Source organism: Pantherophis guttatus, chromosome 7 (genome assembly GCF_059756535.1).
Source record: "Pantherophis guttatus breed Tessera chromosome 7, ASM5975653v1, whole genome shotgun sequence".
Lineage (NCBI taxonomy): Eukaryota > Metazoa > Chordata > Lepidosauria > Squamata > Colubridae > Pantherophis > Pantherophis guttatus.
In genome coordinates, this window is record NC_142069.1 from 54,582,321 (window position 1) to 54,608,771 (window position 26,451).

General features: G+C 38.9%; 1 protein-coding gene across 1 annotated transcript in view; it reads right to left on the reverse strand.

Annotated features, from left to right (window-relative positions):
* Positions 1-26,451, reverse strand: part of ARID2 (AT-rich interaction domain 2) — a 279,055-nt gene that overhangs the window by 2,640 nt on the left and 249,964 nt on the right. The window contains exons 19-20 of the mRNA XM_060694701.2: positions 10,018-10,141; positions 9,842-9,933 (exon numbers count right to left, since the gene is read on the reverse strand). Of these exons, the coding sequence (XP_060550684.1) occupies positions 9,842-9,933; positions 10,018-10,141 (216 nt within the window). The remainder of the gene's footprint in view (positions 1-9,841; positions 9,934-10,017; positions 10,142-26,451) is intronic.

Sequence of the window (26,451 nt, forward strand, 5' to 3'; positions counted from 1 at the left end):
CATTTGCCATTATACACGATGGGGTTGTAAATCATGACATCATGTGACCATATTGTTTAGCTATAACAAACCTGGCAGTCCCTACTGCTGAGCTGACTTGTTAAGTGAGGATTTCATGTGACTGTAAACTTGAGACTTTCTACCAGTTTTCAACAAGCAAAGTCAATAGCGAAACCAGTGGAAAATTGTATGTGCCGGGAAGCTTGCAATCAGGCCAGCGGGTGGGTGAGTACTATGGAGTGTGCCTGGGTGGGAGGCGGGTATTGTAGTATGATGTAAATGTGAGCAGGTGGTGCTTAGCATGGGAGGGGCTGCTGTAGCATGGTCTGTGTGTAGCTGGGCAAGCATGTGCTATAGAGTGTAGACAGATGTAGTTAATGGGAGCAACTTGAGATCTTCCCTGCTGGCTTCCCCACTTACTTTGTTTGGGAGAAGTCATCAGAAAAAGTCGCAAAATGATGATCATGTGATCATGAGACTCATAAATGCAAGTCAGTTGCCAAGCGCCCAAATTGTATCATATGACTGCAGGGATGCTGAACTTTGAGGACTGATCATAAATGCCATTTGTTCAGCATCACTGCAAATTCAAATAGTTGCTGAAAAAGTGGTTGTTAATTGAGAACTATCAAGAGCCATGGTGGAGCAGTGGTCAGAATGTAGTATTACAGGCTAACTCTACTCACATTGCCAGGAGTTCTTTCCATCCTCAAGATTGACTCAGCCTTCCATCCTCCCAAGGTCAGTAAAATCAGGACCCAGATTGTTGGGGAAAATATGCTGACTCTGTAAACTGCTTAGAGAGGGCTTTGTAAAGCACCATGAAACAGTAGATAAGTCTATTGCTATTCTGTAATGACTTTTCATTCAGGGTGTCAATTTTTACTTCCTTTTGTCATTTACTTTCACTCTAATTTATTTTACCTTTCTTCCGTATCACTAAATACACCATAAACCATCAAAAAAATGGCTCATCCCTCATGTTTCATCATGGATAGCAATTTATTAATTCCTCTTTCATATATACATATCAATAGATATAGCTAAAACATGTATATAAAATAACTATCCTGATTCATTATTTAGCCTCTGGATAACTGAAACAAACACTTTTTTGATCTCAACATTCATTCATATTATGTAACATAATGACTTTATCTTGGTTCACATTCATTCAGTTTTGCATTCTCCTCCCCAATTCATCCGTGGTTTTTCTATTCTCATAATTCACTGGCAACTAAAACCTACCTATGGATTGCTAACAGATTTAATCAATTTTTATTATCGTCACAGACAAAAACATTAAAACAATAATAATAGTAAAAAATAAAAGACAGAATACTATATTGTAATTGGTGGCAGATTAACAGTCAGCAGTTAAGTTTGCCTAATTTTACATACAGCATAGCAGAATTTGGCCACATTCAGAAAAACTACTTCATACTGCTCTGATAACAGTAGTTGATTTTAAAAAAGATCAGTATTTCCCAGATATTTTATTAGGTAAGATGTTATAAATTGAGTCTGTGAAACCTTCTAAAAGATGCAGTGTAGCAGCATGTGAGCTATAGTTTCAACGGCTGTTAATAGTTTTGTATGATCCCCATTGTTGTTTATTCTAACCTTAGAAGTCTTGTTGAATACAATACGGGACTCGAGCATTTGAAGGGAATAGTGATAAGGCAAGAGGATTACAGAACAAGGGCATTTGCAGATGATCTGGTTGTTACCCTAACGCAGCCGATGGAATCAATAATTCAGATGAAAGACATTATAGAAGAATATGGTATGGTATCAGGATTTAGACTGAATCAGAAAAAAACCAAGATGATAGTTAAAAATATGACAGTTGATCAAAAGAAGGAACTGGAAAGGAAGGCAGGCTTTGAAATAGTATCAAAAGTGAGATATCTAGGAGTTCAAGTTGCAGATTCAAATATAAAACTATTTCAAAATAACTATGAGGTGTTGTGGCGAAAAGTACAAAAGGATATGGAAACCTGGAAAAAACTGCAGCTGTCTTTACTTGGAAGAATAGCAGCAGTTAAAATGAATGTTCTACCTAGATTTTTATTTTTGTTCCAAATGATTCCGGTGCTTAAAAGTGATAAATATTTGACTGAATGGCAAAAAGGAGTGAATAAGTTTTTTGGAATGGGAAAAAGCCAAGAGTTAAACTGAAAATTATGCAAGATGTTCGTGAAAGGGGTGGTCTTAAACTTCCAAACCTGAGATTATATTATGAAGCTGCAGCGTTTACACAAGCGATTGGTTTGGAAGGACAAAGACTGGAATATTGAATATAGAAAGCCACGATCTTGAATTTGGTTGGCATGCATATTTATTTTATGAAAACAAGGTGGACAAAGTATTTAATAGCCATATACTTAGAAGCTCCTTGATGAGAGTATGGAAGAAGCACCGATTCAAATGGGATTACAAAATACCGTTGTAGTTGGATCTTGGTCACATTATACGGAATATAAATATAAAGTCACTCGGGGGGGGGGGGTTTATATAAAGAAGTACTTTTTAATGATGGGGCAGATGGCAACTAAAGACATTGAACACACTGTTGGAAGAAGGGATTAATTTAACTTGGTTACAGTATAATCAACTTCAATTGAGATGGAGAGAAGATCAAAAAATCGGTTTAATGTTGCATGAAGAAGAATTGGTTAGACAGATAAAAGAGAAAGGCCCAATGCATATTAAGAGGATTTATAATGTTTTGTTAGAAAGAGATTCAGAAAATGAACTGGTTAAAGATTGTATGATAAAATGGGCGCAAAATTTTGGAGAATCAGTTATGATGGAAACATGGGAAAAAATATGGGTTCAGAATGTTAAGTTTACACAGTCGCAGAATTTAAGGGAAAATTTTTATAAAATGTTTTATAGGTGGCATTTAGATCCTAAGAAATTGTCATGTATGTATCCTAATGTTCAACCGAAATGTTGGAGATGTGATTGTCTAGATGCTACATATTATCATATATGGTGGACATGCAAGAAAGCCAAGGCTTTTTGGATAAAAATTTGGTGGGTTATGCAAAATGTTTTAAAGAAAAAAATTCAATTTTCTCCTCATTTGTTTTTACTGGGTATAGTTAAGGGTTTTTCAGTGGGTGAAACAAAATTGATATTGTATATGGTGACAGCAGCCAGGTTACTGATTGGTCAATATTGGAAAAGGGTTGATATGCCTACAATTCAAGAATGGACTTTGAAGATGGCCAGTTTTGCAGAAATGGCGAAGATATCAGCATACTTAAAAGACCGGACTCAAGAGACTTATGCATGGGAGTGGAAGAATTGGATAGATTATGTGCAGAATAAATACCAAACCAGGAAGTACCAGATAGCTTTTAGCTAAATGTTGTGTAGAAATGTATAGTATATGGGGGCAAAATAGTCTATTGTTATGTAGAAATTTATAGCGCATAGGGAGGAGAATAGAGGGGTGGTAAAGTATGATATAATACAATGTGGATGGATTTCACCTTGGGGAAGTCATGGGGAGGAAGGGTATGGGGGAGGGTTAGGGAGGGATGGGGGGGGAAATGGGGGGAAAATTGATGTTTGTAAAACTTTTTCAATAAAAAAAATAGTTTTGTATGCATTCACAACAATCTAGATTATATTAATTTCTACTTTTGAAATATATTTTGGATATTTCTTTAAAAATGAAACCTACATTTCCATTTCCAGGCATGTATTAGTCAACTCTTTTCAGTGTGCATAGATATTTTTTTTCTTATTTTTAGTCATTAACACAAGGTATTTATCATTTGATCCTCTTGTATTTCAAGTTACAATATTCGGTTGTAAGCATTGGCTTCTTGCCGCCGCTAGACGATCCCTTGGGATCGCCGCCCCATTGCCTGTAAAGAGCCGCCTTTACAACTGAAAGGCGGCTAGAAAAAACTCCATTTCCATGTGGAAATGGAGATAGAGCCGACGGGGGTAGGTAGAGCTCTCTGCCTAGCCCCAAAAGTTTTTTTTACTTTTGGGGACGAAGCAGATGATGCTCCCTATTTCCCTCGCCGTCGCTCCGGGCTTTGGGAGACCTCTGCTTATGCAGAGCTAGGCGACAAGATCAAGCCTACAAAACTAACAGAACAATTAAAAAAGGATATGAGCTGGACCGGTGACCCTGAATCGCAAGTATTTTATCTATTTTATAACAATTATTGAAGAAGGAAATGGAAAAAGAATTTTTAAAAATGGCGACTGCCGAGGCTTGAGAAGGGGCTGAAAGGGAGAGTCCTTCCGTTCTCTATTAAGATACAAAGTAGCGGAATAAATACTTCTGGCTACAATTGAAGAAGCTCTACTTTTGTGTTTTGTTTTTCCTGGAGATCTGATATTGATCTTGGTTGGAAAGAAGTTTTTTTTTCTTCTCTGCCTCTCTTTTCTTTTTTTTTAAATAGTTTGTCTGTGTGGAAATATGGCATTAAAGCTTGCAAAGCCAGACAAACAAGCAGGGGGGGGGGATTCCCCCATTAATAAATTACGTGAACAAGTTCTAAATCTCCAGTCTCAGAAAACTGATTTTAATATAATTGAATTTTTCTTGGAGGAGATTGTAAGAAGGGATGAGATTGTGAATCAGAACTTTAAAAAATTTAAGCAGGAAATTAAGGAATTAGTGCAATCAAAGTTTGATATTTTGGACCGAAAGATCATAAAAGTGGCTAGTGGTTTTGCAGAATTTATGATCAAGTTGGATGCAAATACTAACTTATTAGAGTCTAAAGTGGAAGAAATTGAGGACAATTTGGATAATAGAATACAAAAAATTGAAAATGATTTGACAAACACTCAAGAAAATAGCTCAGAAGAAAATCTTAAATTGGAGGCTGATCAAAAGACTTGTAATGCAGAAAACATATAACAACGGATTGAAAGAGAAGTTTTAATGATGCAATATAATTTTACTGAACATGCAATTAGACTCAGAGGACTGCAGGAAAATGACAGAGATGATTTAAGGAAAATATCTTCTGAAATTCTGGCTGGGATTTTAAAGGCTCAACCTGAGGAAGTATTTTGTAGGATTGACAGAGTTTATAGAATAAATTCCTGGATTGCAAAGCAAAGGCAATTGCCTAGAGATGTGGTGATTTATTTTACAGATAAAGATATAAGAAATAAAATTGTGCAAAATTCTTTCAATTCTACTTTGCAATTGTTTGGAAGAAAGATTTGGATTTACAAAGAGCTCCCGCCTAAGATGTTATTGGAAAGGAAGAAATTTGGTTTTCTGGTGACTGAGCTAAAAAAAAGAAAAATTCTATTCAGGTGGGACGCTCCAGTTGGTATAATATTGAGATATCAAGGAGAAAGATACCAACTAAATACTGTTGAAAAAGCGGAAGAATTTTATCAAAAAATCTTGAAGATGAATTTAACATCTTTAGGCACAATATAGGATAAGCAGAAGGAATTGGAAATAAAGGCAAAACATCGAATTATAGAGGTTGCTGTGGATAAATTGTTTTTGGATTCTTCAGACATCTCAGCTGGACTATCTACAAATACGAGAGAAGTGGCATCGGACTCCAACGTGATGATTCATCAAGTCACAGACAAGTATGGAAACCAATTAGCTGATACACAATTGATAAAAAAGAAATATGAGGCACAAAGGCAAAACCAACAAGATCAAGTTATAAAGCAGAATGAAAACCGATCAGTTGATATACAATTTGCAGAAAGGAAACCAGGATGGAGATTAAACCCACAAAAAGAAAAGAAAAAAAGAAATAGGTCTCATAAAAATAGAAATTTCTAAATTAAGCAACAGTGAAGCCAGTTATTTAAAAAAATGAATGAATATGTGAAAAGACAGTGGAGGCGAAGTACTGGTTAATATTATCCTGAGGACAGTGACAGACCTCTGCAATGCCGTAATTTTGGGATGTGAAAAGAGTCTTAAACTGTTGGATTTGAATTATCTATTTTGGATTTCTTTCTTTTATCGATAAATATATTATAATTATCTTGAGCTATAAGGCAAGAGAGCTACGCTGGGGCATGCAGAAGATCTGGTTGTTACCCATTAGGATGATGGGAATTAATAATCCTGATGAAAGCCACAATTACAACTATATGGAATATAATCATAATGTCACTCGGGTGGTTGTTTTTTTCTTTTATATATATATGAGGATATTCATTACTGATGGGGGCAGATGATGACTGAAGATTTTGAACAAACTGTTGCATCAGGATGCTATGTTACCCTATTATGGATGATGGACTCAACAATCCAGTGGAAAGACATCAAAGAAGATATTATATGGATTATAAATTTAAAGTCATCGACTTTTTATATATATATATATATAATGGAATATATATATATTAGCAGAGTGGGCAGTGGATTAAAGATATTAAGAATTGTTGTGCATGGCAACTTTGTATGAAGTGGGTGGAAATAGGTTAGTTTATTGATTGTTTAGTCTAAGAAAAGGGATGTTTAAGTGATATATTTAGGGGAGTGGAGCAAATGGATAGAGTTGAATAAATGTTAAATTAGGATTTATGGGGTAGGCTGCTTAGAAATGTTATATTAATATACATAAAAGATTAAATGTTAAAGTAGGATTTATTATATAGTTTTAAAGTGGAAGGTTGTTTTGAAATGTTGTATTAATATATAGATATAAGTATGGAGGAGGAGAAAAAGGGCAGATTATTGCTAAATTGGGAGTTACAATAATATTATAAGTTATAAATTAGAAGTTATACAATGTTACAGTAGAATGTTATTTTGAAATGTATGGTAAAAGGGGGAAGTAACAATATTAATAATATTATTAGTAAGTAAGGGTCAGTATTTAGAGGAGGGAGTAAGGGGATGGTAAAATATTATATAATCTGTTATGAATTGGGTTTTTGTTGTGAAGAAGTCACAGGGGGGGATGGGTGGTGAGGGGGGGTTAGGGGGGAGGGGGGAGAAAAATGGGGGAAAAAATTTGTATTCAAAACTTTTTCAATAAAAAAAAAAAAGTTACAATATTCCATATACCAGGGGTCTGCAACCGTAAACACTCAAAGAGCCATTTGGACCCATTTCCCACAGAAAAGAAATCACCAGGAGCCACAAAACCTGGGTAGGCATGGCCAACTCGATGTCACTCACTCCCACTCAGTCACATAACCCCCAGCCACACCTACCCAGTCAGTCATTAGGACAGAGAACAGGTTGTTAAATTATTTGTAACGCCCAGCCCCACCTCACCCCTCCCCTCCCAGCCACTTCTTGTCACACCCGGCCTTGCCCAGCCACTCGCCTCAAAGGCTCAACGTATTTATAGTTCTGTAAAAATGTTCACCTTTCTCTCTCTCTGTCTCTCCCTTGCTTTCTCTCTTTTCCTCCCTCTCTTTCTCTGTCTCTTGTTTCTCTCTCCCTCCCGTCTCTCTCTTTCCCTCCCTCTATCTCCCCCCTCTTTCTCTCTTTCTCTCCCTCCCTCTTTCTCTGTCTCGTCTCTCTCTCTTTCCATCCCTACCTCTCTGTCTCTTTCTCTCTTTCCCTCCCTCTCTTTCTTTCCCCCTTCTCTATTTCTATTTCTCTCTCTCTTCCTGTCCCCTGGGGGGGGAAGGAAGCACCTGAACTGGTCCTGGGAGGTGGGAGTCTGACGTGTGGAGGCCAACGAGCCCAGGAGCAGTGCGCCGACCATCAGCTGGTCAGCAGAGAGCCAAAGACTAGCTAGCCAGTGGGGAGGCGGGGCATCACAACGGTGGCTCTGCAGGAAAGACAACTGACATTTGGGAGGTGACCAAATGGGAGGTGACCAACAGGAGCAGCCGATGCTGCTGCTGCTGTTGCCTTGTGCGAGTGGGACAGAGTCGCATTGCAGCTCTGCATAATGGGCTCCAGGAGGAGGAGGGGACCCCATCTCCCCCATTGTGAAGCGTGTGAAATTTCACTGTGCTGCACAAGGCGCTGTGAGAAGAGTAGGCAGGCCATAGAGGCAGCAATAGCAAATGTACCGCGACTAAGGCGGAATACTGTTTTGCGCAAAGGCAAGTGCGGGGTGCTTCACTCCCGCACTGAGGCTTTGGCCATCGCCACCGCTGCGACAGTTCTTTCATCCCTCCGTCACAATACAGAGCCGCAGCAGAGGGATGAAAGAGCCGCATGTGACTCCGGAGTCACTGGTTGCCGACACCTGCCATATACCATAGTTGTCAACAGTTGGACTCATTAATGTCGACCAATTATGGTTTTGGTTTGGTCATATAAATTTTTCACATTTTTTTATTAAGACAGAGAAAATAGCACATATTATTTTTGAACTTGGTTGCCTTGTGCTACAGGCAGCATTTCCTGCTAATGGCTGGGTCAGTACAGTACTAGTAAGTTTTGGCCCATTTAGGGCAGAATGCCTCAACCACAAACTAAGCACACTCACTTTTTTTTTTTTTTTGCAAGCCAGGATGTCTAATCTAGAAAACACCTCGGACACCAAACCCAGTTGCCTACATCCCACCAACATGGTACTGATACACTAAACGACACACATTCAACATTATAATATTTTCATTTAAATCCAAATGGGTTGGATTTAAATCACTAAAACCAAAATAGAATCTATAGGAGGATGAATTTATCTAAATGCTGCAGCACAGGGGCAAAACCTGGGATAATTAAGCGTAGATTTTCAACAAGGAAAAACATTTTATGGCTAACTAATCATTCACAGTTACTATGATTTACCACACTTTGCACTCACATTACCTTAAATTAATTGACCTTCATATGCCTACTTTTATGATGCATAACTGGGTTTTTTTCTTGTACAGGTAGTCCTTGACTTACAACAGTTCATTTAATGACCGTTCAAAGTTACAACAGCACTGAAAAAAGTGAATTATAACAGTTTTTCACACTTATGACCATTGCAGCATCACCATAGTCATGTGATCAAAATTCAGATGCTTAACAAGTGACTCATATTTATGACAGCTGCAGTGTCCAGGGATCATGTGATCACCTTTTGCAAACTTCTGACAAGTAAAGTCAATGGGGAAACCAGATTCACTTAACAACCGTGTTATTAACTTAACAACTACGGTGATTCACTTAACAACCGTGGCAAGAAAGGTCATAAAGAGGCAAAACTCACTTAACAAATGTCTCACTTAGCAACAGAAATTTTGGGCTCAGTTGTGGTCGTAAGCTAAGATCTACCTACCTGTACTAAGTTTTTTTAAGAAAAAGTATTAAATATTGAAAGAAAGCTATATGGAGACAAACAATTTATTATGGTCTCATTATTAACAGAACATTAAAGAGCACCGCAGAGAAAAATATTGCATTCAAGATCAGGCAGTAAAGAAGAAAATGAGGAAATTGCTCATCTCAAGCATCTTCTAAAATGATGTCAATGAATCCAATTGCAGACATGCACTTTTGCTGGGTGGAATAATAGTAGATAATTGAAAAAGTATTTGAAAATACCCATTTACATACAAAAAAATATAAATAAATGAGGGGAAGGGGGAGAATAGAAGGAGCAAACATGCACTAAAACCTACACTAAAATCCAAATAACCTTCATTAAATTGACATGACTCTTTTCCAACCTCTTTTTACACAGCCATGAAAGAGAAAATGAGCAGAAAGTTTAAATGTCAGGAAAGAAAGAAAGAAAGAAAGAAAGAAAGAAAGAAAGAAAGAAAGAAAGAAAGAAAGAAAGATAGAAAGAAAGAAAGAAAGAAGGAAGGAAGGAAGGAAATTCCAAGCTGGTACAATGTATTTAGTAATGTTTAGGATTACATTTGTCATCTCTGAAAATTTGCAGTATTCCATTAGAGACAATCTACTCACCTGCGACCACATTCTGAATATTTACCAATATTTTTTAATATTAAGGCAGCTGTTAATCGGATGTGTTTAGTAATTGGTCCCTCTTTTTCATCCTAAGTCAGAAAAGAAAACAAGTTTTTAGTATCAATATCACAACTATTTCTTTCCAGTATATCTTTCATACTCATCCTACTTACTGTGAAATCTCTGAAAACAAGGTTTCGTGATCCTCGCCTTAAAGCCATGAGGGCAGCACTAGGGTGATTGACAATAGCCTTCTGTGCTCTGGGAGTAGAAGAAGAACCCCCCGCAGTTGGTGGCCTGAATAGATTTACAAATAAAAATAATTACACAGGGTTTCTGGCACAAGTATTGTTTCCTTCTGTTAAACTGATGCTTGGTGCTAACAGGCTCCAATTATTTTATTCCTCAAGAGAAGGTAGTTTTGTTCATATCTTAACTAATAAAATAATAATATATTAGAGAAATTGCCATTTACTTTGTAAGATGTTTTGTCAGCATTATTGCATTTTAAAATTTCTGTTGATCTATCCATTTAAATAACAACTGTCCCCCAAGTGCAACAACAACCCCTCCTTCAAATGCTATGGGTAGAGCAATGTTTTCCAAGAATTGAAAGCCTTTGGAATAAGGAACAATGGTAGTTTTCTTGCAATAATTCCTATTATACTTTTAAACAATTTAAAATATTATTCTTTTGGGAGGAAAGATTATGCAGATTTAAATATTTAATTTTGCATTGGCAGCACATCTAGAACTTGTTATTTGATCCCACAAATCTAAAAATGTATTTGCCTTCACTGAAATAAGACAAAAGCTTCAGAAGTTTTCAAAAGAAACTAACTTTGCATAAATATTAGACAGTTGTGAGAGGATGAAGTATGTAAAATTTCATGTCAGTGCAGAGAAATCAATGCAGAGATTAATTAATCTGATATCGTTTGTTGAAGCCACTTCAACAGCTTTCTTAAAGTTTTCACTACAATTTTATACTCATCTTATCGCCTAATCCTTGATACTGATAAGTGATACTGTCTAATATACTAAATCATACCAAGATACTCATCAATATAGCCAAAATGGGATGAAGGAGGAATACTATTACAATTTTACTAGACTACTACTACTACTAAACTGCTAGTTAGTAGTAATACTATTAACAAGGAAGACAGATGTCCACTGAATAACTTTTCTCAATTAATAGTCTACCAGAAAAAGAAAATGATAAAGAAACGAAGACTAAATTAAATTAGTTGAGCTGAAAAAATATTTTAAATACTGAAATGTAAGAACTACAATTCTATACTTGTAAAAGGAAGGAAATAATTGGGGAGAAGAGAAATAAAAAACTGAATAAACTGAGAAGGTCCAGTGACAATGGAATAAAGACGTTGAACACTGGATTTTTTAATTTGAAATTTCTTTCCATTAAAATAAATTGGTTCAGCTTTTTTGCTATCTAGCTAATACAGAATTAGGTAGATAATTGAAAAAGTAAAAAGTGTTTTTATATAATACATACATCTTAACTGCCAAATATGATAGTGATGCTATATGCTTAACTGCCAAACATGATGATGATCCAGCTTTGGAAATTTTTTATCAGTCAATAAATGTACAACTGTAATGCTTGTGCTCAATTCTTTAGTTGATTTCTCTTTATCTATTTTTAGAACTTGTGTGGAGAATAGATAATATTTTATCGTATTTATGCAGAAATATTAAACATTAAAAAGCGTTTATAGGTAAATTACATAATGGAATTTCACAGAGAATCTTCAAAAAGGCAGGATGAGTTAGGTAACTGTCTGAACTCAAGTAACTCTGAACTGTTTTATTCTACATCAGACTTGGTGTTCACACCAATTCACAGCATAACCCTAATAATAATAACAAGCTTAAAGTGAAAAATTGGTTTTCAATCAAAATGGCTTATTCCAAAGGTTGTCAAATATTCCTTCAGCTTTTCTAAACTAAGTGGATATAGGGATTAAGTGGATATAGGGATTATTCAACAGTAGAAATAGATTTTCTCTATTCTCTTTAAGATAAATATTGAGATTGTTAAATCCACATGATGTACAAGTTTAGGTTTTGGACCATAATATTAAACTCCTATAAATGTAGCATTTAAATTATTTAAAGTCAAGTCACTAGCACAATTTTTTTATGGTGCCCAGCTTGTCCCATTCTCTAATTTCACTTGCTCAATCCAAATTTCTAAAATTGGCCCCTCAAATCCCAAAATGTGTCTCTAATGCCACCTTGAGATTAGAAACTCAACTTCAAACTATTCCTTTAATATGAGGGATGATTTATCTTGGCCTGATTTTTTTACATCTCAAAAACCTAGTATTTTAACAGGGGGTGTATATAGACTTTTTAAATCCACTATATAATGTTGCCATGTTCTATGCAGCAGTCCTTAAAATACGTCAGAAGATTACTTATGACATAAAGTAATCTTAAGGGGCATTTAGTTTATCATTTTTAAGTATTTTGTACTGTGACATAGTTTGCTATATACAAACCTTTATGTTCCCTTCACCCATCAAACCTCTATCCTTACTTTTAGATTTTTGTTTTTATATACTGTGTTTCCCTGAAAATAAGCCCGGGGGATGGGCATGGCCAGCAGAAGAGGCAGTGCACACATGGGTGCCAATGGTGTCCGGCAGCAGCCACAGTCTACCGGCCCCTTGGTGCAACACAGATAAGTCCAAGCACGGAGGCAGAGGCGACAGGTAATCTGGACATGCTGCACGGCTGTCTGGCAACCGGGAGGCTCGCAGAGAGGCACTGGCAGCAGGGGGAGGCAGAGACTTGTGGGGTGGGGAGGCAGGCAATCAGAATGTGCTACATGGCTTCCTGACTCATGGGAGGATTGTGGAAGGCTTGCACTGTGACACCAGCAGCAGGTGGAGGCAAAGACACAAGGGAAGGCAGGCGATCTGGGCATGCTGCGTGGCTGCCTGGCTCACAGGAGGCTCGTGGGAAGCTTGCATGGCGGCACTGGCAGCAGGCGAAAGCATGGGGGGGAAAGGCAGGTGATCCCGATGCCTCATCTGGATGCGCCGGGGCAAACTGAGAGACGGTGGGACAGAGTGGCCGGCGCTTTGGGATTGCCTGCCTCAACCCCCGTGCCTCTGCCTCCCCTGGCTTTGCCATGCACTTTTCACCCAGAGGGAGACTGGAAGCTTTGTCTACTTGCAAATGGGACACCTTGAAACGGAGCTAATTGCTCTGTTTCAAAGCACCCCATTTGCAAGCAAAGCTTCCAGTGTCTGTCATTTTTCCGTCCGGGCTAAAAGTGTGTCTACCCTGGGAAGCCCTGTAAGCCGTTGCAGCCATGGGCAAGCAGATGGTGGGAGCGGGTGTGTGGCCACAAAATAAGACATCTCCCCAAAATAAGACCTAATGGGTCTTTCGGTCAAAAAAAAAAAAAAGACACGGTCTTATTTTCAGGGAAACGCGGTATACTTTGGTTTTAGCATTTAGCTTTTATAATAGTTATTGTTTTTTATACTATGTTTATGTTCTGTGCTTTTTAAATGAATGCATAGGCTTCTTTTTCCAGTTAAAAACCCCATACTCAATTGTTTCCTTTCGATATTCTGCTTTCAATCTTGTTGTTTTCAAGAGGTTTCTCTTGTTCATCTCCTTCAGTAGAGGCTCTTTTGTTTTGTTTTTTATGTAGTATTTAAACGGTGTTTTTCCTTTTCCACAGTTTGTTTCACCTGTAAGAAACCTCTGCCACCTTAAGATCTTGGCAAATACAATAGATCAACATCACTTTTTGGGTGCAGAGCATGGTGCATTGTCATTAGTTTTCTTGTGGTTTGATCCAAGTTATCAAGTTCTAGCTGAATCCAATCAATTATTCCAACTGAGTATATATTACAAGCACTGCCCAGGTGTTAATTGTCTTCATGTTATTTCCTCCACTCAGTTTTGATCTCAAGATTTTCCAGACTCGCTTTATGTATTTTGTTGAAGTAGCTTCCTTAACTTGATTGTGTACTTGGTCAGAAGCTTCCAAAACTCCTAAGTACTTGACCCCTCTTGTGGTGTTACCTTTATCAGCTCTTCATTATCAAATTTGAATCTATCATCTTCAACAATTTTTCCTGCCTTAACAGCAATTGCTGCACATTTGTCAGTGCCAAATTGCATTTCAATGTCTCTGCTAAACTCCTCAGTGTTTTTCAGCTGTGAACTCAGTTCAGCTTTTATTTTTCCAAATGGTTTTAAATCATTCATGTAGAGCAAATGGGAAATTTTCAACCCTTTTTTAGCCAATTCATAGCCACAGTTTGTTATGTTCAAAATGCTTGTTAGTGGCACCATTGAAAATACATATAATGGCAGTGGCAATGAGTCACCTTGGAAGATTCCTCATTTGATTTCAACTTCACCAAGTTCTTTTCCACAGGCCATCAGCTTAGTTTGCCAAAACTTCATGGAAGTTTTCAGAAATTTCTGGATGTTGCTACTAATTCCAAAAATGTCTAAGCATTTCTCAATTCAGAAGTGTGGAACAGAATGAAATGCTTTCTTATAATTAATCCAGACCATGAACAAATTTGCTCATTTTTTCTTCGAATTCTTCAAAACCAGTTTATCAATCATCAGTTGGTCTTTGGTTCCTCTTGAATTTTTGCAGCACCCTTTCTGTTCTACAGGTAGCAAATCCTTGTTTTCTAGATATCCATAAATTTGGTTAGCAATAATGCCTTTAAGCATTTTGGATGTTGTTGGCAGGCAAGCAATTGGCTCATAATTTTCAGGTTTATTTTCCTTTGCTGCATCCTTCTGAATTAAAAAAGTTCTTCCAGTTGTTAGCCATTTTTCACTTTCTGGTATTTCTAGAACCTGATATTTTCTTTGTTAGGTTTTTCACTTGTGGTAGCACATGTCCACTTTCAAGGGTGTTATAGAAATAATGCTGGTTTGCTTGAAATTGTGAATTTTGCTGAAACTGCATTATTCGATTATCACATCGCTTTATTTTCTCTGAAATAGCTACAACTCTTTGTTTCAGCTTTTTTAACAATGAGTGCAATTTCTTTATTTTCCAGGTTGTATCTTGCTGTCAAGCTAATCTGATTTTTTTATTCTTCAGGTTTCCTAGCCTCAAATTCTTCAAATTACTTAAAATCAATCAAATTTTATTTATTTTTAACTCCAGGCAGATTTTTCACTTTGGTTTTCCCTTATTAATTGCTTTATTATTTCCAATTTTCAAGCCCAATTCTTCAGTAGTAACATAAGCTGCTGCATACATTAGCTGGTTTGTTTAAGTAATGTTTCTGTTGGAATAGTCTGGACAGCTTCATTCACATTCTTCAATAATTTAGCCAAACTTCTCTTACTACCTTGATTCAGTTTTGGCAATCAAAATCTTTCCATGTTTTCTACCTGAATCTTAATCTTCTCACTTAATTCGGCTTTAGCTGTTGGTTCTTCAAGATCTAATCCAGCTCTTGCTTCTTGTTCCTCATCTACTTCTCTGATTTCCTTCCTTTTCTCCACTACTTGTTGCTCCACTTCTAAATTATCTCTTTAATCAGTTATACTTGAGCCTTGATATTGCACTGCTCTGCTTGCAATCTCTTGTAATTCTGCATTAGTGAAGAGCTTGTGCTTCAAAATAACACACCTCAGGTCCATAAATCTTTGTTAATTGATTTCCATATCCAGGTGATTCTTCTTCCAAATCTTGAACATGCGCTGCTTATTGTTGTTGTTGATCGCAGTCAGCCAGAAGTTCAGACTAGGTTTGGCATTTTTGTCTACCTATTAAGTTCTTACTAAGGACCTGGGATAGGTAGATCTGGATGTTTGATGGTGTTAATAGATATTGCGCAGGGTGGAAGCTTTTCTGAGTAAAGTCACCTTTTGCAATTAATTGATGGCGAATTTGTCAATGCCAATGGTGTTCAAGTGGTGCTCTAACTGTTTTGGGATTGCATTCCACCCAAGGCGCCCATTACTATTGGTACTATCTTTGCTTGTTTTTGCCACAGTCGTTCTATTTCTATTTATAGGTCTTTGTATTTTGTTATCTTCTCCAGTTCTTTCTTTTCTGTTCTGCTGTCTCCAGGCACTGTCACAATCACTATGGAGACTTCTTTTGTCTTTCTTATTGACAATTGTTAGGTCTGGGGTGTTATGTGGCAGGTGCCTGTCTGTTTGAATTCTAAAGTCCCAGAGCAATTTAACTTCTTCATTTTCTGTGACTTTTTCTATTTTATGGTCCCACCAGTTCTTGTTTGCAGGCAAATGATATTTCTTGCACATCTTTCAATGCATTATTGTTGCTACTTTATCATGCCGCTGCTTGTAGTCAGTCTGTGCGATCTTCTTGCAGAACCTTACCAGGTGGGCCACTGTTTCTTCAGCTTCTTTTCATAGGTGGCATGTACTATCTGTTGCTGTCTTCTCAATTCTGGCTTTGTATGCATTTGTCCTTAAGGCTTGGTTTTGTGCAGCCAGAATTAGTCCCTTGGACTCTTTCTTCAACTTTCCTGCTCTTAGCCATTGCCAGGTCTTATTATTATCTGCTTTCCCTGCTATTTTTTAAAATGTATTGGCTGTGTGGTGCTTTGTCTTCCCATGCCTCCAATTTGTTTTTCATTTGGTCTTTCTTGTAGGCCACTTTAGTTTCTCCAGTAGTCAGTTAGTCTTCCTGGCATACTAACTTCAGTGCATCTTCTTCATTGTCCTTCAGATATTCTTCCAAAGTCCTTTTTTCTTCTTCAATCATCTGATGTACTTACAACATTCCACACCCACCTATTTGCCTTGGTAGGTAGAGTCTGTCAATGTCGCTGCGAGGATGAAAAGAATGATTCATTGTCATTATTTTTCTGCTCTTCCTACCCATTGCATTTAGTTCTGCTTGAGTCCAGTCCACTATTCCTTCTGTGTATCTAATGATTGGAATTGCCCAGGTTTTGATTGCCTTGATGGTATTTCCTCCATTGAGTTTGGACTCTATTTAGTTTGGACTCCATTGAGATCTTCTTCACTCTCTTGATGTATACACCTCTAATCATTTTCTTGACTTCAGTATTCTTGAAGGATACCCAGGTATTTGTAATAATATCTTCATGCAGACTCTGGGGCATCTTGATTCCTTCAGTTTTCAACATTTTTCCCTGTCTGATAGTAAGTGTGGCACATTTGTCCAATCCAAATTCCAATATCTCCAATATTTTGGCTATATATGTGGAGTGTTGAGCAGCGATTCTGTTTCAGATGGTGTTTCTCCGTACAGCTTCAGATTGTCCATGTAAAGGAGGTGGGACAGTCTGGCAGATGATGATGATAATTACTATTAGTATTATTGTTGTTGTTGCTATTCACATTAAAAAACCATAAAAGGCAGCTAAAAATATAATAGGCGAATGGATGTTAACAATAATGGAACTATTATAATATTCGCTAGTTCTGTGGGATCCCCAGGCTTGATGGCAAAACCAAATCTTAAAGGACATTTGGAAAATATGAGCAGCCTAAACTCGGGGAGGATATTCTACAACATGGGTGCCATAGACAAGAAGGCCCATTGCTTAGTTCAAAATGAGAGAACTTGCAGCGTACCTTCTCTACTAGATCTGGTGGGACAGAAGGATGTAACTGGGTAAAGTTTGATCCCTCTAATCTGGTCCCATGTATGGCTTTAAAGGTCAAGGCTAGCACATTGAATTGGATCTAGAAATAAATTACCAATGCATCTTGCAGAGCAGAGGTGTAACGTGTATTCTACAAGGAACACACATAACTGCCTACATCATTCCATTTTGAAGTTTCTGGGTGGTCTTGAAGGGCAGTCCCACGTACAATAGCCCAACTGGGATATGACTAGGGCATGAGTGACCATGAGGAGGGCCCCTCGATCTAGGAATGGGAGCAATTGGCATACAATATGAAGTTGTGCAAAGGGCCTTCTAGTCACGACTGCTACCTACTCCACGAATCCAGAGGGACACTAAATTGAGAACAGAATCTGTTAGAGGTAATGTAACCCCATTCAGATGATAAAGTCCCAGAACTGGATGGTTCTTAAACCTAAAACTACTCCATATTGAAGTCTGTTGTTTCCCATCCAGACCCTCACAGCCTCCAGACACTGGGATAAAGCATCCACAGTATTGCTTAATTCACCATATGTGAAAATCATCCAGTATTGTGGGATCCAGCAATGCTTTCTCAAAGAGGTGGCAGACCAGAACCTCCAAGACATAAAGGAACCTTCTCACTCAAGAATTCACCACCGTTAGAATCCACTCGCATGCCATTCCCAGCTTAGGGACATGGATTTAAAGACCAAATGGCTGAGCTCACAGTCCTAAGGACCCATCAGCACCAACAGATCCAAATATTTTCCAGATTACCAAACAAGACTTTGCCTCAGAAATTTATTTGGAATTTCAACAAAGACAGTATCCAACTGTGAGTGAATTCAAGTGACTTTTACTGCTACAAAGTTGGCTTTAACCCATGTATAGCCAAATTAGTCCCCAGTAGAGTACCAGCTATGCCTAGACTTCTCTTGCTTCAAATCCCTATTTAAACTATGGGAAGTGATGGTGAGCCAGGCTAAGATTCGATATTGGGATAAAACTCAAATATTAGAAATCCAAATCTTTGGTCAAGACAGAAGTGCCTCTTCCGTGCCAAGGTGCTGAGATGACAAACGGTATTTGACGTAGGTACAGAATTGTAAAAGGGCAAACTGACCCTAAACAGATACATTCTGTTGTTTAATGTTTATTGCATCCCAAATGTCATGCATATCCCTGGATAAGGGGTGCTGCTTCCTTATTGCCCTTGAGGCGTCTCCTAGCCTCTTATCTCCTTTTGTTATGTCTTGAGCGCCGGAGCAGAGAACCTGAGTATGTGAGAAGAAGTTTGTTATTTCCTTTCCCAGAGATAGATGAAAGGGCAGCTTCTACGTGTGAAATGCATCACTCTCTGTAATACTTTTGCCTTTAAACTGTATAAATACATGGCCAGAAGAAGCCATCGGCGTTCAGACTTTTTGTTTGCCTTTGGGCTGTTTGAACCGTGCACAATAAACTTTTTCCTGCATTGGAGAGCTTGGCCTAGTCTCGTTTCATTTCCCGCAACAGCTGGTGACTCTCCCGGGACTAGGTGCAAGGCGATATTTCGCTGAGGGCCGTTTTGACCCCTCGGGACCATCGGGAGGTCGGTCCTGAACATTCTCCAGGCGCCGCAGAGATACGTCTCCGGGAGACAGCAGCGATACCCCCATGGCCCAGACGGTGCTCTGATCGAGTCCAAGAACCCTGCGGTGCAGGAAAGGTGGTCTGAACAAATTCCTGGCCAGGAATCTACGGAGTGGGAGTGTTTTAAGTGAGTATATTGTAAAAGAATTGTACCTGCCTCATTTGAAGGCAGACGGAGGGAATTGATCACTCCCTCGGACTCGGGGTGGCTACCCTAATGAAGTCCATGTCAGGTTGTGTGGGTGGTTAAGCTGTCGCATTTCTCGTTAGTGGCTGTGAGTTTCCGGGGCTACGAGCCTACAGCAGTGTGAGAGAATGGGTGGGGTTCAGAGCGTGCCAAATACTCCGTTGGCATGCATGTTAAAAGGTTTTGACAAGTATTTTAGTAACCCTTCCTATCCGAAAGGATCAAAGGATCAATTAAAATTCTTATGTAAACATGTGTGGTCACAAAGGGAGATGGGCTGACCCCCTCCCCCTCAGGGATGGTTAAGGGAAGAAACAGTGGTTAAGTTGTGGGGAGTGATTGTAGTGAATCAGGATAAATATCCTGATCAATTTCAATATATTGATCAATGGGTGAGAGCCCTGTTGAAAAAAGCTGAGGATTTATTGCAATGTATGGCTGAAACAGTCGGGTTATGTGTATCTGAGCAGGCAGGAAAAGTAAGGGGGCTGCTGGAGGGAGCGGAGGAGGAAATCAGAGGCGTATGAGTGATCCTGGCATGAAGTCAAAAGTCAAGGGGAATCATTCGCCTAGAGGTAGCAGTCAGAGTGAGGGAGAGGGGAATGATGAAGATGATGAAGATGATGATGATGATTTGGAGGCTGTGGGGGCTGTAGGTGGAGAAGAAAGAGCAGGAGGCACGGATGAATAAAAAGGCTGGTTTGTTGGCAGGGGCACTGCGAAGTGGGATGCAAGGGTTTTTTTTTTCCTCCCCCCCCTTCCTTTGAAGGGGAGAAACAGGAAAAGAGATGCTTTTTGTTCTTTTAAAACTTTTTTTTCTCCTTTCTCTCACCGCCCACCCCTCCTCCTCTTTCTGTGAAGCCTCTTTCATTAACATATGAAAGCTATGCAGATACATTTTCCTTTCTGCTCTGAATACGTTTTATTTTTATTTTTTCTTTTCTGGAAATTTTTGGAGGTTTAACAACGCTTAATTAAACCTGTACTCAAGATCCTGTTGCTTCGCCAGGCTGGGTTAGCAACATAATTTTACATTAGATGTTTTAAATTTCTGGGGTTTTAAATTGAGCCGAATCCATTTAATATTTTAATTATTTTAAATTTGTGTTTGTCTTGTTTTTTTTTAAACAAAATAGGCTGTACACTGCCCTGAGTCCTTCGGGAGAAGGGTGGTCTAGAAATAAAATTACTTTGGAAAAGGAATGCCCAAGACAGATGGTGAGAAGTAGAGGGATGAGAGGAGCGGATTTTGGGTCAGGGATGCGTGGGCAGCTCTCTGGGAGAAGGGGAGAGCGAGGACAGAGGAGAGGTTTGAGTAGAAGGTTGGACAGACAAGTTCAGGTTGGGGTTTTGGTAGAGGATTTGGAGAGGGCGCAGGGCAGCAGAAAGTGGAAAGTATTGGATTGGCAGACATGACTTGGTCAGATTGAGGGGGACCAGGCTTGGAAGAACCCCCGCCTGAGCCATTAGTTACAATGAAAATAGGGGGTCAGTACAGAACGTTTTTGGTAAATATGGGAGCAGGAAGATCAGTTATAAATGAGCAGATTGCAGCCCCTGGATCACGTAAAATCCAGGTTCAGGGGGTTTCAGGACAGATTATGGGACGGTAGATCCTAAAGCCTGTGATGTGTGATTTTAAAGGAGCTGAAATCCAGCATGAATTTTTGTACATCCCTGAGTGCCCTATTCCGTTGCTAGGCAGGGATCTGCTGAGTAAATTAGGGGCAACAAGTTCTTTTGATGAAGGCAGTCAGAAAATGACTATAAGGCATTCCCTGGAGGAGATTTGGAGGTTGATGATAGGGAGACAGGTTGAAGAGAGAGAAGGAGGAGAAGTGGAGGTTGTTTGATGTGCGCTGAGGATAACCTGCCGGGTTTTGCAGCTCACCACCCTCCAGTGGTGGTGCAACTAAAACCTGGAATGGCGTCTGTGAGTATAAGGCAGCGTCCCGTTTCTTGGGAAGCTATTTGTGCTATTTATGAAAGCATTCAGAGATTTGGAAGCGGGGTTTTTGGTGCCTATTTAGTCCTCCTGGAATACTCCAATTATCCCAATTAAACAGTCAGATGGGTCTTACCACCTGGGGCATGGTAACTTTACACCTGGCCATGTCAAATTCATATACCCTGTTAAGTTTAATTCCACCCCGGGCTGAGTGGTTTTCTGTTATTAATTTAAGGGATGCATTCTTTCCAATTCCCATTCACCCCGTAAGCCAGCCACTGTTTGCATTCTGAGTGGGAGAATCCTTATACAGGAATGAAAATGCAATATAATGGGACTCGGCTGTCTCGGGGATTTAAGACCTCCCCCACATTGTTTGGAATAGCGGTAGCTAGAGACTTACAGTATTATGTGCCTCAATAACCAGGAGACACAATACTGTAATATGTTGATGATGTTTGGATCAACAGGACTGACAGAGGATTTATGATGGGATAATACTAAGATGAATGCACGATAATGCTAGATTTGTTATTAGAGTGTGGTTATTGGGTATCAAGAAAGAAAGCTCAATTGGTGAAAAGGAAAGTTAGATATTTGGGATACGATATAAGGGTCATCGACCTTTAGGACCAGAGCAGAAAAGGGCGGTCCTAATGCTGGCAGGACCCGAACAAAAAGACAACTGAGAAGCTTTTTAGGATTAGCTGGCTTTTGCCGTAATTGGATCCCTAACTTTGCTTTGATGGCAGCACTTTTGTATGCAGCCACCAAAGGAGCCAATGTGGAACCTCTTGAGTGGAAAGGGGGGGCCCAAAAAGCTGGCCCCACTGTTTGAAGGTGCTGGCTGCAAGTGCAGAATTGATTCAGAATTGTAATAAACTTACTTTTTCTTGTCCTATACTCATGCACTCCCCTCATGAGGAGCAGTCTGTGTTGGATACTAAGGGACATTTGTGGATTAGTGGGCAAAGGCTGACAAAATATCAGGCAATTAGGAGTGAGAATCCACAGGTGTGTCTGGTGGTGTCTAACCGATTAAATCCAGCAACTTTGTTGCCTACGGAGTCTGTTTCTGAGCATGATTGTTTACAGGTATTGGAGGTTTATTCCACCCGACCATGTAAATATGGTAAAATAAGGTAAATATGTATGTTAGGTGGCCTGATTTAGGTCGTAAAGGGGGGGGGGTTGGAATATGGAGATGGTACAAGAACTTAATAAGCAAATTGAGAGATTCCAACGATATGTGATGGAACAAGTACCCCCTAGATTAGTAACTTAATGTCACTCATTTGAACCTGGGGACTAAGTGGAAGATGGAAGGGATCTTTTATTGGTATTATGACTTCTCCACTTGCTATTAAGATTGCAGAATCAAAATCATGGATCCATCAGACACGAGTCAAGGCAGCAGCTGACACCGGCTGGAAACTGTCCATGGACAAACAACATCCAACAAAACTGACATTTGAATGTGCTTAAAGAAAGCTTTTGTATTTTATATATAGGTTACCTTGATGTATATCTGCCGATGTAACCCGCTGTAAGCTAAAAAAAAAAAAAAAAGGGGGGGGGGGAATGGAGCACCTGCTCCCTTGAATTAGTCCGGAACTTGGATCCTGACGAAAGATTGAAGATCATTGCAGATTCATGTGGAAGGAAAATTGGGTGTGGGCACTTTGAGTAATTGGGGTAGTAGCTTTATTGATTATTGTGTTTTACAGATATAAGCAATGGTTTTGTGGACAACCAGGGCCCATTTGATTTCTCAGTCGTTCTGATCCCTAATATTTCCCAACCGGCTGCGGAGTGTGAACCTCTTACAGATGAAAGAAGTCCCTGCTTAGGACACCCTGGAAGCTGCCTTTTGATGCAAAAGAACAGAAAGGAGAATTTTCTTTAAATGTGTTGGTTTTGTAATTGTGGGTGTGAGTGTTGTTGTTGCACGCACTGTATTGATTGTGTTTTATGTATAAGCTGTAAGATAGAGTGTGACGTGAAAATTATAGAGGAGGTGCTAGTACATTATTTGGTAATAAATCCTGAAGAAGTCCCCTTGTAATATTATCTGAAAAGGGAAAAGCTGAATATACCCGAAATCCCTAGCTATGTGACAAATACCTTTGTCAAATTGGCAGAAGACATAGCCCACACTCTGAATGTATCAAATTGTTTTGTATGTGGAGGAACTAACATGGGAGAAAAATGGCCATGGGAAGCCCAGGAATTGAATTATTCCAAAATATTAGAAATGGATCAGAAAGGTAACCTGTCATATAATAAGGGTAAGGATGGAGACTGGACATTGACTACTAGTCTGGTAGGGAATGTCTGTTTCCAGAGAAAAATTGTGGCAGGCTGTCATCAGGGAGGAAACCTCATATGTACGGGAAGATGGGAAAGTAAGGTATGGTGGTCAGGAGGTAATGCCACAGAGGGAACTGATGAAATGGCCCTGTTTAAGGTAAACGGGTTATTTTTTTTAAAGGATCCAAATAATCAGACCCTTGAATGGCTGGCTCCTGATGGGCTATACTGGATATGTGGTAAAATGGCATGTGGGGTTCTACCTAAATCTTGGTGTGGAGCTTGTGTCCTGGGAATAATTGGACCAGGATTCTTTTTGCTTCCCCTTAAAACTCGACAGGTTTTAGGTGTCCCAGTATATGATGAGGTGGGGAACTTAAGACAAAGAAGACATATAGACACATCTGCAGTAGGAAAGGTTATTAAGGAACTAACAGACAAAATGGTTGAAATAGCTCATGTGCCAGTCCAGACTTGGAAAGGCCTTAATTTACAGGATATGTTTTCAGGATGGTGGCCAAAGTTACCTGGCCTGCAGGCCGTTTTTGGCCTGGTGGGATTAATGGCTGTGGGGTGTATTTTTCTCCCATGTCTCTTACCTCTGTTTGTTGAGACTATTTCTAAAAGTCTATCCTTGCTGGTGGAACGTAAGACAATTGCTCATGTGGGATTACAAACGGCTCCAGCAGGAAGAGGACCTATGGTGTGACTCGTCTGGATAAACAGATGAGTCACAAAGGGGGGTATGAGCCAGGCTAAGATTCGATATTGGGATAAAACTCAAATATTAGAAATCCAAATCTTTGGTCAAGACAGAAGTGCCTCTTCCGTGCCAAGGTGCTGAGATGACAAACGGTATTTGACGTAGGTACAGAATTGTAAAAGGGCAAACTGACCCTAAACAGATACATTCTGTTGTTTAATGTTTATTGCATCCCAAATGTCATGCATATCCCTGGATAAGGGGTGCTGCTTCCTTATTGCCCTTGAGGCGTCTCCTAGCCTCTTATCTCCTTTTGTTATGTCTTGAGCGCTGGAGCAGAGAACCTGAGTATGTGAGAAGAAGTTTGTTATTTTTTTTCCCAGAGATAGATGAAAGGGCAGCTTCTACGTGTGAAATGCATCACTCTCTGTAATACTTTTGCCTTTAAACTGTATAAATACATGGCCAGAAGAAGCCATCGGCGTTCAGACTTTTTGTTTGCCTTTGGGCTGTTTGAACCGTGCACAATAAACTTTTTCCTGCATTGGAGAGCTTGGCCTAGTCTCGTTTCATTTCCCGCAACAATGGGGTCCACAAGAGGTAAGAGATCACATACAGTAGGTGCAATCAGATCTGGAGCTTCAGATGCCACCCTGTTCCAAGTGATGATCAAGCCGTCGGATGTAATGTTTAGCAGACCAGCAAGAACTCCAAAACTCCCTCCAAAACTCATCTGAGTCTATTAATTTGCCAGAGGCAAACCAATCTATGTATGTTCTATAGAGGCAGTCCTCAACTTACAACAGTTCATTTAGTGATTGTTCAAAGTTACAACAGCACTGAAAAAATTGACTTATGACAATTTTTCAGTTACAACTTTTGTAACACCCCCACGATCATGTGATCAAAATTCAGATGTTTGGCAACTGGTTCATACTTTTGATCATTGTGTACCAAGGTCATATGATCACCTTATGCAATCTTCTGACAAACAAAGTCCATTGGGAAGCCAGATTCACTTAACAACCCGGTTACTAATTTAACAACTCACTTAACAAATGTCTCACTTCACAACAGAAATTTTGGGCTCAATTGTGGTCATAAGTCGAGGACTACCTGTACTGAAGGAAACTCGACTGGAAGATGAACAAAGTTTTAAAACTGGAAGAAAAAGTATTAATAACTATACTATGCTGACGACACTATTCAACAGTTGCAAATACAAATGATCTGCAAATTCTATTAATGAAATTCAAGAAGCACAGAGAAAAACAGAACATTAAATATAAAGAAAGCCAAAATTAGTATATGGCATCAGGTATAACTATCAGTGTTAGAACTGAAAATTAAGATATGAAGTGGTGGATAGCTTCTATTTTTTTAGGATTGACTATCAATAGTGGGACTGGGAATCATATTAGCACCTGCAGTGTAGCAATAAAGGTCATAGAAAGACAATCAGACACCATGTTGTGTCTACACCTACAAAAATAAGATTGTGCATATAATGGTCTTTTTTTGACATCCTATGGAAGTAAAAATACGGATTTTGAAAAAAGAGGATATAAAAAGTATTGATGTTTTTGAATTTTTGGATTTGAGAATACCTATACTATAGATAACTAGGCAAACAAATAAATGAATTATAGAACAAATTAATCCAGAGTTTTTTATTTAAGCAACAATGCTCATAGTTCAAATTATCATATTTTGGACATATAATGTGAAGTTCTAGCTTTCTTGAGAAGTGAGTGGTGCTGGGAGAGAAGAGGGAAGAAAAGAGAAGAAAACAAACGGCAGCAAGATGGATGGACTTGATTGCAATACTGCTAAGTATAACACTGAAAGTATTGAAGAGCCAATTTGGGGATAGATCATTGTGGAGAAGGTCTATTTATGTGGTTACTAAGAGTCAACACCAATTTGATGGCATATAATTATAATATATGTCTGTATTCATGTTTGCACATCATTTGTGAGCCACCAATTCCACATGGATATATACAGATTGATAAGCAATTCATCACCCATTAAGCACTTTAATTTTCTGTCAGACCTACTTTGGAACCTTTAATTAGACTTTTAACTTAACTAATCATATCTTGCTTTAATGTGGCATATTTTCACAAAATTCATCATAAAATATATGACCTGCAATTCTTTCCTTATTGAACATAATGAAATATCTTTCTGAGTATTAAGACTGTG